Source organism: Oncorhynchus keta, chromosome 6, assembly GCF_023373465.1.
Source record: "Oncorhynchus keta strain PuntledgeMale-10-30-2019 chromosome 6, Oket_V2, whole genome shotgun sequence".
Classification (NCBI taxonomy): Eukaryota; Metazoa; Chordata; class Actinopteri; order Salmoniformes; family Salmonidae; genus Oncorhynchus; species Oncorhynchus keta.
This window is the reverse complement of record NC_068426.1, coordinates 12,532,695-12,547,052: the sequence shown is the minus strand read 5'-3', so window position 1 is coordinate 12,547,052 and position 14,358 is coordinate 12,532,695. Positions and strand designations below refer to the sequence as shown.

The window sequence follows — 14,358 nt, the reverse complement described above, 5'->3', positions numbered from 1 at the left end:
CACTGATATAACGACCCTATTGTACTGTATCACTAGAATATGAATAACCAATTTATGCACTGGTTCTGAGAGACATTTGTAAATGGTTATTTTTGCATGTACAGTATGACCCCCACCCACCTCGCAGGCCATCTGGCCATCTGGGACGACAAGAAGGGCATAGAGACAAATGAACTTATGAGATCCACGACATGGGAAGGAACAGCTCATTCTAAGCCAAGGACATGCCAGTATTTCTTGTCCAGCTGTAGAGCCACATCCTAAGGATGATATTTTAATACGGTCAGGTAAATCCCCACTGGATGTGGTACTGTATGTATAATGATAAACTAGCTAATGCATTTATAGAGTCTGTGCTGTCTGTTTTTGAATGAGTATTGTTTCTTTCCAATGTTTGTAGAAGGTACCGGAACCTTCCATTGGTAAAGTGTTTTGGAAATGACTCCGCATCTCTTTCTGGTCCCATGTGAAGCAGCACTGATATTAGTGGACTGTTTATTATTCTAAAAATATTCATGTAATTTAGCAGATGCTTTTATCTTAAGGTACTTGCAGTCATGCATGCATACATTTTACATACGGTTTGTCCCAGGAATCGAAACCACTATTCTGGCGTTGCAAGTGCAATGTTCTACTGAGCTACAGAGGACAACGAGACAGATTTCATACCAGACAGATACAGATAGCTGTTGTTGGATCCTGTTTGTTTTCCTGCTCCCCTCAAAGGCAGTGGCATCGCACTAGGCAGCGGTCACTGAGCCTCCATCTGTCCCAGGGAGCATAGAGCCAGGACCCCACTGAGTCACCCACACCAAACAGAAACATGGTAAACAAAAACATTTATTGGCCTCTTTCACAGACACCTGGTTTGGATGTCTCCTTGCTACAGATTTGGTTGATTACCTTTGTTACAAAAACCCAAACGAAAACCCTGTCTTGGTGACAATATGGTGAGGTGTTTTGAACAGAAATTAACCATGCAACAAAGAATTCCCCAGCATCTGAAGAAAGCAAACAACTTTGACAGTAGCTTTTCAATTGTTTTGGTATAAAAACAATCAAACCTTTAACACATTTCTAAACTGGTTGAACAAGACACATTGAAGTGGTTTTCCTTAAGACAAAAACATAATTGATTATTTAAAACAAATAAGAGATACAAACTACATACATTTATTTCAATAAATATATAAAAATATAGCTTTATATCAATATGATAAGACCTTAAGGACTTCCAAACCCTGTGAGAATACTAGATCTTGACATAGCAAAATCAAATCATGCTGAGAGTGGAGGATGATGACCAAGGGGATCAGTATTTGGGACAATCATGTGAATCATACACAAACATTCCATTTAGTATTACCACAAGCAAAGCTTTGTGGCACACAGGAGACAGACAGCCTTCAATTCAATAGTGATGACTCTAGTTGCAGAGTTCCCTCCAACCTGACTCTAATCATAGCATATCAAATTGAGGGTTCCAATGATTGTGGATTGCTTATAGCAGCTCTTTGACTGAACTACTAGTGAATAGGCAGTAGATGAGCCTACATTCTGTAAGGGCTCTCCACACAAATCTCAAACAACAGACATTGCATTATCATTCAAGTACTGAACTGTCCACCATACATTACTGAAGTCATAGTGATGCAGCTACTGTATTATACAGTCATAAACTGACAAGTGGCTAGTAGTTATGTATAGTGCTCACGTTCTATTGAGAAACAACATGTAATGTCATTCAGTTTATCACTATTAACACACAAGTTATACATTATTGCCCGTGAGACAAAGTAAGGCAAAAACAATTAAGACATTAGAACATTTGTATTTACCAACTATTGGAATGAGTGCCATTACAGCAGAACAAAATTGTAGCCTACAATTTGCATAATTTAGCTTTTTCTTAAATGATGCACTGCAACCATTCTGTACAACTACCCCACAGACATCTATGTGTACATGGCCTAAATATTGATTTGTTGTGAAAACATGAGAAAAGAGGGTTCATCAAGGGTTCTTTGGGAAGGGTGATGGTTCTATGTGGAACCCTAATGACTCATAGAACCCTTTGAGCCCTTCAATGTTTCTTTACAGTTCACAAAAGGTTTCATTGTTATTTTAGTGATAATAAATATTTAGGGCCAGCGGCTCATTTATTCTAGTTTCTCTAATCTGTTGTGTTATGCCATGACATGTTATATATGACTATGGCCAGAAACAGTGTCGAGTGAAAGACTCACGTGTGGCCTTGTGTCAACTGAGAACTGTTGTCTCACTCAGTAGTTTTCAATTCTTTCCTCAGGTACCCCAGCAGTTCCAGAGCTAGCACACCTGATTCAACTTGTCAATTAACACAATAATAACACCTATGGAATTTTAACAATATGGCAAACCAGAATTAAAAAACCGGTATGGTTCTTCAAATAGATCTACAAAGAACTGTTTAGATTGAGAAAGGTTCTTTATAGAAGAACCATTCTGCATAAAGGTTATATGAAGAACCATTAAAAGGGTTCTATATAGCCCCCAAAAGGTTTGTAACCATAACGGAATCTTTTTTTTGGTGCTATATAACATGTTTTAATGGTTATTTATAGAACCTTATGAAATTATTATTTATTGCGCCATACAGGTTCAAATTAGAATTGAAAAAAAGTATATATATATATATATATATATATATATATATATATATATATATATATATATATATATATATAGCACCAAAAAAAGGATATGCTATGGTAACAAGCGTAAAGCCCCTTTTTTGGCACTATGTAGAAACATTTGTTTTTATTGGGCAAGCAACAAAAATATGTTATGACATCAGAAGTCAATCAGATGTCGATGTGTAAGGTCTACCGAGGGTCTAGGTAGGCTATAGGCATACAGATATTGCACGTAGTCTATTGTAATTGTAATCCATTAGTGTTGCGCATGACGAATGCAAAGGGTTTCCCCCTTGAAACATTTAGAGTGGCCCGTCACACAGGGAATATATGATACTGTCTGGGTGCGTTCATTTGGAAAACCTTGGCTGACACTATTTTGCTGCTTTTGTCTTGAATTTAAAAAGCACACAAATCAGGCTTATTCTCCACTCCTACAGTACTAGCTACATAGCTCGCATTACCAGGCATATGCGTCCGTTATCGAGTGGGCGATGGCTCACGTTTCGTAGTCCATGGTGCTGAAACGGCTTTGCGGATAACGTTGAGCTACATAGTCCACTCATTCCAGCATTTCCCCCTTGCAATAAACCATGCGAAATCACAAATTGGCTCACTTTTACTTGCCCCACTATATGACAGACTGAAGGGACAGTTTAAACATTTTGAAGGTGTAGAGACGCGGTAAATCAGTACCAAGTTTCGACATCCTTCTGATGAACATTCAACAACCTTTGATAAACATTATTCCCAATGAATTAAATCAATACGGGGACATTAGGAGTAGTTTCCTTCGCCCTATTGTATTGTACTGACACAGAACACGTATTTGCCTAATGTGTTAGGGGCGACTTTGAATGCTTTATGAGCAACACCGAGTCATTGCACATGACATGTACAGATGCATCAATTATAATCTAAAGGTTGTTATATGAGGCCTTTATATGAGGCCTCGCTCGTACAGTGAAGGCTACTACCTCCATATAAACGCATCAATACTGCACTGGTAGCTCTGGGACAATACACTTCCTTTAGAGAAATTGAACGGGTTTATTTTGAGAGCAGACATCCTAATGCTATGCTCAGTAAAATATACAAGAGGACGTCAGGCGTACAGTAGTTAGTCAATACACACGAAATGCAAAACAAAACACCCACAAATCTTTTCGGATTAGTCATTAAGATTGTGATGTGTTTGTAACTACTTGATTAGAGGCTATAGGCTAACATACAACAGTTGTCTAGACAACACTTGGCGTCCTTGGTCGCAGAGGGAAGTTGGAAGATGCACATCCACAACAACAAGCCAGTCTCATAGATTTCTGTATCTCTGGATTTCTGAAAGCATAAATGATGGGGTTTATCATTGAGTGACAAATGGCTGGGAGAGCGGTGACGTAGGTATAGATGGGGGGGTATCTGATGTCCGCCACCAGAGAGTACATGGCGAAGGGGATCCAGCACAATGCAAATGTGCCAAGGATAATGGAGAGGGTGGAGACCCCTTTAGTGGTGGAGGAGGAGTGGGAGGTAGTCATGAACTGGTGCTGCACCGCGATTTGCTGCGCGTGACGAAAAGCAATCTTGCAAATCTGGAGGTATAGTTGCAAAATGAGTGCGAATACAAAAAGAAGAGTCACAGCCAGCGCTGCAGCGTGATTTTTATCAATGGGAGCGCAAATACTGCAAGTAGTCTCATCCTTAAGGCAGTTCCAACCCATGATCGGTAACGCGCCCAGAGTGATGCTTGTCACCCAAATGAGCACCAGTGTGACGATGGTAAAAATCACTGTTCTTTCCGTGTGGTAAGTCAGTGCGTTGTAGAGGGACAGGTATCTATCCACAGTGATTGCCAGGATATTGAGAACGGAGGCCGAAAAGGCAGTGATGAGCAGTCCAGCTGATAGCAGCGTCGCGAATCCCGTATCAAATATGTAGGTGATGGTGAAATTCACTATCAAACCAAGCCCTGCCAGTAGGTCCGCAAAAGCCAAGCTCCCTATCAACACGAACATGGGCGCTTTCAGGGTGGGCGTGTAAATAATTAAGGCAATCACGATTGCATTTTCACAGGACATTAGGGTCCCTGTGACACACAATACTATATCCCAGGGATTCACGCTGACAGGCACCGGCTCCAGCTCAAATGTTGTAGGTGGCGTGGAATTCCCTGCTTCTTGAACACTCCAGATTGGGGTAGAGGTGTTTGGAAATTGGTTACTCATAGCTGCCGCAGAGAGTGAATCATCACTGAGAATGACAGAGAAGGGGAGGGGGCGCAGATAGAGAATTTCAGAGTGATCACCGTGGGAAGTGTACAGTGTAAAGACACTTGTGTTCAAGAGTGTCTTACATATTTCCAAATAAAACATTTGTCTCATTTGACAGACGCACGACCAATTGTGTCGTGAATGCATGGCCAAAATGCCGCCTTTTATGCATAAAGGATATTAGCAGAGTATCACCGATTAGTCAGATTATAACAGTTCAACTGTACTGTTAGTGTACTTATCATTTCCTCCGTTGTCTCCCAATACATACAACAAAGAGTTAAATTTAAATGAGAGCCCCTCTGTCGGGACTACTGACATCAAGGATTGGCTGTTTGAGCAGGAATTTATAGAAACGGTAAAAATGGAAATGAATGGCTTGTCTTTGATCTAATTTTAGATCCATGTAATTTCGATTAGTAATAGCATGCCCAAACATTAGATATGGGTTGTTTCACTCAGGGCAAATTAATATTATTAATCCACACATCTATTCTTACCCTCTCGCGTGATTATAAAGGACTTCTAAGGTCAAAAACCAAATGATGTCATTTATGTGAGAAAAGGGTTCTCTCTTGTCTATCATTTAAACACGGACATAATATATAGATATATAGGCTGATCACTAACCAGTGCATCCGTGCGTGTCACTATGCCTCAGTCAAGTGATGTTGAGATGGCTTGTTGAGGTCTGCCCATACGCATTCCTTGACAGCTGTTCACAGGGAAGATGGAGACATTGGGCGCGCGGGTGAAGACTATAACCGGTAACCGCCGGCACCGATGTATAATATAAACCCTCTGTTTTATTTTCCCGTTATTGTAACAACTCTTTTCTGATTCTATTTCTCACAGGAGACGTTAAGACTTGGCTGACACACCGCTAATGATATTGGCAATTCGCTGGCATTGACTCTTGCCTGTTACTATCCTATTGGTCCTGTGGATGATTCTCCAACTGACGTCAAGTGCTCCCACTCCATTCTTCACTCGATGTGTGATTCAGAGCTTGTGGAAGAGGGTGACACAGCATAGATTTTCAGAAATAAATAGTCAATACTATTAGTTGTTTCGGTTTTATTTATTTTATGTACTTTTTTAAGCTATGGCCTGGTATTTTTTTTCCAACTACATTTTAATTGCGTGGAATATAATATATTCACACAAGGATCCTAAGAGTTAGCTTGAATCTTGTTGACCTCCGTTGATGAGAATGGTTCCAGCATCTGATTGAGTTTATTTTATGTTCAAAGCACATTTCTCCCTTGACAAAGTGATACCAGTATGAGTACAGAACTGTGTTGTCCTGGAACCTGCAGGTGGCAGTATATCACTTTAAAGAGGGGGGGCGACATTTTTTGGAAGTTTGACCATGCCACTGGTCAGTAGAGTAGCTGGCTAGCTGGCTAAAAAAGACTCAAACTAGCTGACATGCCTGTCAAAAACAAAAGTGAATTTTTACTATGCAGAGTTATTTTCTTTTCCAGGAATTATTAAGACCAATGAACTTTCACTAGTAATATTTTAAACCCTCCCTCCATATATCCCCATGATCATTGTAAGAAGTTTGATCAACTTCATGAATCACCTTCTAGTACTAGTTACACTACTTAGAGGAGGGTGTGTGAGCATGGTCTGCCAATAGGGAAGCAAGGGGTGTGGAAATAGTGGTGTTGTTCTCACCCTTCACTAAACACTTGACCCCGATAGAAGCAGCCCCAGCCCTAATGTTTCCTGTCACAATGCCTGGTACACAGCCACTTCCTTTGTTGAAAGGGATGGTCTGGTTTAGAAGTTACATTTTAGGAACATTTGGTCATATTGGTACGTGGGTGACAAGAGTGAGGGTTAGAGAGACAACTCACCATCTCATTGAGGAGGCTGGTTTTTATCAGGTAAATTTGACAATTCCCAAATTATTATTATTATTATTATTATTATTAATCCGGTATATTGTACAATTCATGACCTCATTCCTTGCAGGTAAAGAGGTATGTGATTTGATTTCTATATGTAGGTCTTGGGCTATCAGGTTTAAAAGGTTCTGTGGATAACATTAGTATGGAATGGTGAATTATTGACCAATGAATAAACTCAGTTTTGAGCTCTTTACGATCGATCAACTAAGGGCCACTAATATGGCATGAAGATGTAAACAAGTAAAGTAACCAGCAGTTTCAAAAGTACAATGATTCCTTTGCTACCTTTACTTTACGTAACGTAATGCAGTAAATCAATAACTATAAAGATCAAATGTATTAGGTCATGTCTGCATGGTATTAGAAAGAAACTCAGTTAGCATGCGTCATCTGAGATTACTCTGGGGAAAGAAGTCAAGCTTGGATAAACCACAGGCCTTATTCTGAAGGGTTCACATTGACTCTGAAACAATGGGCACAGCAAAGCCATCTTGGTACAGTTCCAAGTACTGTCTGTTGTATTTAATTCACCTTCATAAGTCATACAGACCAGTAGTCCCACCAAGGTGATGAAGGCCTACATGTAACAATGCTCTATTCAGATGTGACCACACAGCAGACTGTCTATGGCAACATGCTTTTTGAACTGTTGCAGTTAGCAGAAAAACTCAGGTTACATAAAGGGATGGGGGGGGTTTCTGATGTCCGCCACCTGAGAGTACATGGCGAAGGGGATCCAGCACAAGGATAATGGAGAGGGTGGAGACCCCTTTAGTGGTGGAGAAGGAGTGGGAGGTAGTGATGAACTGGTGCTGCACCGCGATTTGCTGCGCGAGATGAAAAGTCATCTTGCACATCTGGAGGTAGAGTTGCAATTCTTTTTTGTTCCTGTCCCCATCATGTGCCAACGATGTTTCCCAAACGTTGTTAAGCATTGGTCAATAGCTCTGTCTCAACATTAGAAGAAGAGGATGGAGCCAATTTCTCTTTCTCAGCTCTGTCATCTCTCATCTCAGTTATTACTGTCAACATCCGCTACACCGTGCATTAGTCATTTTGTTGAGACTGTATGGCTTGATGCTTTTTGATAGTTTTTTTTTCTACTGTGTTATTGACTTGTTAATTGTTTACTCCATGTGTAACTCTGTGTTGTCTGTTCACACTGGTATGCTTTATCTTGGCCAGGTCGCAGTTGTAAATGAGAACTTTTTCTCAACTAGCCTACCTGGTTAAATAAAGGTGGAGGAAAAAAAAAAAAAGGTTAAAAATCCTGAAACCAACATAGACATGATATATCTTTCTGAAGCCTCTAAAGGGATGTTCCTGAGCGAGCAGCCGACCCTGGCATGATCTGGTAAACACACCCATTGAGACTAACAACATTGAGGTGATTGTAAGACATTTACTCAAAGTGTCTCAAGCCGTCATGCTTTTATTTACATAAAAGTTGATGAAGTTGAACACGTCCATATGGAAAAGTCAACGTAGCAAAACAGCTGTGAATTACTTGGTTGTATCTATGCTCCTCAAAGTAAACCATCCAAGGCATGCCAGGAATATCAAGTCAGCTCTTGTCATGATGCAGCTGTTGAGGCAATGGAACTATTTTGATGTGCCAGCTTCTTTGAAACAATTCAATACCATCCTTGTCCCTCAGAGGCAAATATGCTTCACACGCCATCCCAAAAATATTTTGATGTCCATCCTCTGTTCTCCTCTCTCTGTCTTTCTACCTCTCCCCCTCTCTCTCTCTCTCTCTCTCGCTCTCCCCCCCTCTCTCTCTCCTCTCCCTCCTCTCTCCCTCCCTCTCTCAGCATCCAACGAAGTCAGAGCAAGTAGCAGCCCACTTCCAATTGTCATGGCAACAGCATGTGAATGTATTGGGCTGTAGGAGCAGGCTGTAGCGTAGATGTAGGAGTGCTGCATTGGAAGCCACAGCTCTATCTCCTGAGCCAGCTGTGAGGTAGGAGGGGAGGACACAGGGCTTTGGAGGGATTTATGGACACATTCATCAGGCTCTGTTTTACAGGAAGGTTGAGATGACATTGATGTCTCTTCATTCTGTCATGTACTCATTTTGACTTCATGTATGTAGACAGTATGCAAACAGTGTTGTGTGGTTTATTTGAAAGATTAGCATTTTTATTGTTCCAATTAGCATCTATTTATTCAAGGAAGTCGAGGGTCTCTGTCGCTCTAGGGTATTTACACGTCTCTCTGGCGTTCTCTCTCTCTCTCTCTCTCTCTCTCTCTCTCTCTCTCTCTCTCTCTCTCTCTCTCTCTCTCTCTCTCTCTCTCTCTCTCTATCTATATATATATATATATATATATATATATATATATATATATATATATATATATATATATATATATGTCTCTCTCTCTTTCTATCTGTTTCATTCTAGCCATGTATCTGACAAGGTAAAACATGGACATGATTATGTCAGAAAGCCCTATATTTTTAAGCATTGTTGTTATTGTCTGTGTGTGTGCGTTGTGAAAGGGTGTGTGCCTGCATGCGTATGTGGGTGCGTGCAAGCATGTGTGTGTATAAATGTGTGCATGCATGTGTGTGTGTGTCGTGTGTGTGTGTGGTCTTTTTGCATGTGTGTGTGTGTGTGTCTGTGTGTGGTATTTGTGTGTGAGTGTGTATGTATATAAAATCTGTTTTGTTAAAGGAAAGGGAATAGGAGTGATCATACGTTCATCCAGGGAACCATTCCCAAAGGCTACGGTGTTTGTTCTGCCGATGAATGCGGAGAAAACTCTCCTTGGGCTGTCAGTGGTGGAGTGTGCAGCATATCTAAATGGCCTACTTGACCCATGCTAAAACACAGTCTTTGACGACATCATAACCAACACACCATTTAGAGGAAAGAAATAGTTAGAGATCTTCCTCTTTAAGGCAGAAGATATTGCTCAGAGAGTTGTCCAGAGAGAAGGCAGGCGATAGAGCGGAAATGAAGATGAAAATAAGAGATGAACTTCATAACAACTACAGGTTTAGTCCAGCAATGAAAGACGGGGGATTCCATGATCAGCTGTATGCAACAGTCTGTACCCCACTAATTATCCCAATAGCACGTGCCCTCTCCAACAACGACAGAGGAGCATTTTCCCAAGAAACAGCATTGACCGCCTTCCTTGGCTAATTTAATTCACACTCTGACTGTGCTGAGACCTAAACAAGTCTTCCATCGTTGGATGTGTAGATCCTTCATCATACTATCCCTGAAACAAAAATTCTGCAGTTATCATATCTTTATTCCTGTTCATTACATGACTGCATGGTCCTCTTAATTAACCTTTTTTTTTTGTCAATCTAACGCAATCAAAATGTTCTCTTTTTTTCCCTACACACAATCTTTCCATTTTATTAACAGCCATGGATTTTTTTAGGTATGATTACTGGAATAGCTTTTACAATCTGTTAATTATTCTTCAATAGTTTGCTCATCCCATCCATTGTAGATGGTGTCGAACCAGGCATCATGCAGTATAGATCTAATCTGGGGTTCAAATGATTGTTTTTGTGATCTGACTAGGGATGACCAGGTAGCAGTTACCATGGTAAACACCCACTCTTCATTTATCAAGCACAAGACCAAGATAGGCAGAGATATTTTCTGACTTCCTTCCTTCTCTCCAGCCACATCTCACTCACCCTCTCCCACTCACATGCTCTCCTTATATACAGTATCCTCATACTCAAAGGACTATGGTTATATTCAAAAGGGAAATGGATAAAAGAAAGAATAGCATATTTTGTTTTATTTCTGAAACCAAGATGAACACCCCACTGTGCTGTCACTCACACAACTTGTTTATTCTATCTTCTCGTCTCCTTAGGTAACATCCAGATGAAGGAATTGTGAAACTCTGTTCTCTAAAGAGGACTCATCTCTGTTCAGCCAAACAGCCTGTGATCTATCTGGTGTCTCAGGCCTGTCTCTGATGTCATGGAGAACAGGGCCCTGATGTGTACCAGTCAAGCCTGGAAGGGGCCCAAAGGGTCCACCTTCTCCCCCAACTGGGACAACACATCCTACCAACCAAACATCATGATGTCCCCTTGTCCTGACGTGGTGAAGTCCCCATGCCAGCATGCTGCCAAGATATGCCACCCCCCAGAATCCTCTGTGACCTCCCAGTTCCAGCAGGTTGGCCCCTATGCCTCCACTGGATTGTCTGCCATGACTAACACTGCCAGTAGAAGGGGTGAAAGGGAGTGTTATATAGTTAACCCCATTCAAAATGAGGAGACGGTCCTGCCAGTACACAACCCTGAGTTTCGCGGTCGCTCCTTCTCTGCAGCCACTGCCTCAAACTCAATTACTTCCAGAAGCAGATGTGACAGCTACGTCCACCTATGCCCTGACAACAGCGCAGAGGACATTAGTAGAGGCGACAGCTCCCCGTTGAGCCCAGACGTCTCCCCTGATCACAGTGGTCCACGGTCGCGGTCCCACAGCATCATCCTGAGGAAGACGCGGAGGAGGCCGGCGCCGCCAACCCGTAGCGTGTCCCTGAGGAGAGACTCCGCCTCCCAGCTCAGAGACAACAGGACCAAGAGCCTCTACATGGACAGAGACACAGCTACCCAAGACTCCTTCTTGCCTGACCTCATCCTCATCTCCACACCCAGGACAGAGGAGGTACTGTGCCTGGAGCAGTCCCCTGCTCAGCCTGTACAGACTCTGGTTGGGCCACCAGTCAACAATAATGGGCAGCTACGTGAAGTAAGATCAACTGACCCCTGCTCTTCCATGTCATGCTCAGGTCCTGCTATGGGTATTACTGGAAATGAGGACAAAAAAGCCCCCAGCTGGTCAGAATCGGTCAGACCCTCTCCCCCCTTGCGACACCCTCCAACTCTAACTTGTAAACAGTCCACCTTCCTACCACCTGCCCCAGTCTCCCCCTCCAATGGCATGTCCAGATCTCAGTGTGAGACTTCCCCCCCTCCTATCCTCACGTCTGCCATCACTGGACCCTCCCCCCTGGGCTGCAGGATGCGCCCCAAGTCCTCCACCTCACCCACCTCCCCCAGAGCCAGCAACAGCAGGTTACGGCTGTCCCTGGAGTTGCCAGGCATTGTCCCTCTCCCAGACCCGACGTTGGTCAAATCTAAAGCCACGCGGCGTCACTCCGAGTCCTCTGGCACTACCAAACCCAGACAGAGGCTGAGCTCCAGCATGATGGTGATGCCTGTGGTGACCCAGGAGGATCTCAGCAATGTTCGTTTACGTTCCGTCAGCAGCTCAGATTCAGACAAAGGCTTGGAGGGCTCACCTGAAGTCATCAGGGAGGAGGAGCAGGAACAGGATCTGGAGCTGGAGAGCTGTCCATTGGTCCACCACAGTCCTAAAGCTAAACCACCTGTTGCTACTAAGCCACCCGCACACAAATGGCCACCGATACATATGGTAAAGTCCTCCTCAATCTCTACACAGTTCTCAGAGACCCTTCCTGCCTCACCAAGAGAGAGGCAAGGGGACATGTTTATGGTGGAAAGAAGAGTGAAGCCTAAGAGGTCACATCAGCCTCCTCGTGTTGCCAGTGATGGGGTTATGTTTCAGAGGCAGCAAGCTGTAGACAGGCAGCAGTATGATGTGACTGACTCACACCCACCACCTGCCTCCTGCCATTCAGAGACCAGGAACGTGAGAAGGACCTCTCTCATCAGCACCACATCTCTTCAAGCTGAACTAGATAGGAAGAAGAAGTTGGTTCCCCCTCCAGTCGCAAAGAAACCTGATGTCCTCTTCATGCCCTCCATCAGCTCACTGGGACAGGAGAGCACCAGGAGCCATGTCTGGTCTGGGCTCAGTGGTGCTTACCAGGCTCCTGCCAGTGCATACCAGCCTCCTACCACTGGTTACCAGGTTACTGCCAGTGGTTACCAGGTTACTGACAGTGTTTACAGAGACAGAGACTTTACTGGACAAGATTGCAACCATAACAGGATAAGAGATGGTATTCTTCAATTTTACAAGTAGAACTCACTCACACTGTTTTGAACTCTATGCATGAAGTCTGTAACATCTGTAACCAACATCTGTACCATCATCTGTAACATCATTTATTGTATGTTGTTATTATTGAATCAATATGTACGCATAATATGTAGATGGCACGAGTTAGCTCTTGAACTAAAGTATTTTCATCCCAAATGGAATTTATGGTGTTATATATTTTTCCAACAGGACTTTTCCTAGATGAGAACAGTGGAGAGAGGAGGGCAATGCCTCAGATGAGAACACTGTGCCTCGGGGAGCAGGGGGAGGAAGAGTTGGACCACAACTCCTCACAGCCAACTACTGAGGACCTATTCACCATCATACACAGGTAATGGGACTTACTTTCCCACAAAATAGAATATCAAGCAACATGCAAAACAAACTACCAGTGCTACATAGGTAATCTAGATATAAGGAGACGAGCCCTGTCCACTTTCATGCACACTAAATTGGTTAAATAATCACATCCAACAAATAAACAAGCATTAACACACTTTCCAAAAAAGTATATTGTCAGAATTATTTAATCTTTTAGTTGTTTCTCAAAGGTTTTTTCTTCATAACAAGTGTATTATATTAGTCTACTTTCTGGACTCCCTGTTTTTTGAAAGGTCAAAGAAGAAACTCCTGGGTCGTAAAGAAACAGCTGACAGCACTGGGAGCAGGCAGGGTTACGGATCCCCCATTAAAGGCACCCCGAGGGTCGTCCAGAAGTCAAGCTCCAAAAATGACAACTTCATGGCTTTTCTGCAGAGGAGGAGGAGCAATAAACCCAGCTCTGGGGAGAGACTGTCAGCCTCTGAACTACTGAAGAATACTAAACCATTGGCCGGCCAACCGTAGCGCATCAAACAACTCCAATGTTTATGTTTCTCAATGTGTAACAAACACTATTCACTCAATATGGGGCATGCGAGTATTGTGGACAATCAGGGAGAGAAGGAAAAGTCTATAGTTTGTATTGCTTTACGTGCTACAGTTCACCGACAGCTTGTTTCTGTGACGGCAATACAGTGTATAGAGGTCATGTCTAACTGGAAATATGACAGTGTTGGCCAGCTGTGTTTTGCTTATGAGCTGAGACAATCTATCGTGTCAATACATCTTTCTTGCCTTGACTTGTGATGCCTACAACATTTGTTTTTGAGCTGCCAACATTTGTGCTTTTGGTCTTGGTCATGTATCGCTCAGAAATTAAACAGAGCTGCTTGTGTGTCTGTGACAGATCATTAGTATGCGTCTGCTCTAACCTACTGCTGCCCAAGCCTTATTCACTCTGACAAAGTAACGGGGGAGCATGATTGCTGTTTTATTGACTGGTTGTTCGTCTTATGCAAGTTCCTCCAGTGTCATGATAGTTGAATTGATATAAATCCAAGATACTGTACGTTCAACAAACAATGTTTTCCCCTGAAACAATTCCCTATCACAACTACATTGCATTCAAAATTGGTACCTTACTTACTGTACCCAG

At 42.6% G+C, this 14,358-nt stretch overlaps 2 protein-coding genes across 3 annotated transcripts; one reads left to right on the top strand and one right to left on the bottom strand.

Moving 5' to 3' along the window:
• Positions 1-2,770: 2,770 nt before the first annotated feature.
• On the bottom strand, positions 2,771-5,961 carry LOC118385622 (G-protein coupled receptor 12-like). Its single transcript, XM_035772840.2, has 2 exons — positions 5,576-5,961; positions 2,771-4,925 (listed from the first exon to the last, which is right to left on the bottom strand). The coding sequence occupies exons 1-2, from the start codon at positions 5,581-5,583 to the stop codon at positions 3,917-3,919; spliced, it is 1,017 nt and encodes a 338-aa protein (XP_035628733.1). The 5' UTR covers positions 5,584-5,961; the 3' UTR covers positions 2,771-3,916.
• Positions 5,962-6,699: 738 nt separating this feature from the next.
• Positions 6,700-14,097, top strand: si:ch73-362m14.2 (NHS-like protein 2). Of its 2 annotated transcripts, XM_035771681.2 has the most exons (5): positions 6,700-6,840; positions 8,679-8,827; positions 10,714-12,840; positions 13,071-13,212; positions 13,496-14,097. In XM_035771681.2, the coding sequence occupies exons 3-5, from the start codon at positions 10,824-10,826 to the stop codon at positions 13,725-13,727; spliced, it is 2,391 nt and encodes a 796-aa protein (XP_035627574.1). In that variant the 5' UTR covers positions 6,700-6,840; positions 8,679-8,827; positions 10,714-10,823; the 3' UTR covers positions 13,728-14,097. The 2 variants fall into 2 exon arrangements, with proteins under 2 accessions (XP_035627574.1, XP_035627576.1); XM_035771683.2 differs by lacking the exon at positions 8,679-8,827 and having other exon boundaries at positions 6,722-6,840.
• Positions 14,098-14,358: the final 261 nt, after the last annotated feature.

What these genes read in the sequence shown, in the direction of transcription:
- si:ch73-362m14.2 (XM_035771681.2), top strand. Translation starts at nt 10,824, where the DNA reads ATGGAGAACAGGGCCCTGATGTGTACCAGTCAAGCCTGGAAGGGGCCC. An exon ending in CCATAACAGGATAAGAGATG is followed by an intron (nt 12,841 to 13,070) that starts GTATTCTTCAAT and finishes TTTTTCCAACAG; the next exon opens with GACTTTTCCTAGATGAGAAC. An exon ending in CTATTCACCATCATACACAG is followed by an intron (nt 13,213 to 13,495) that starts GTAATGGGACTT and finishes GTTTTTTGAAAG; the next exon opens with GTCAAAGAAGAAACTCCTGG.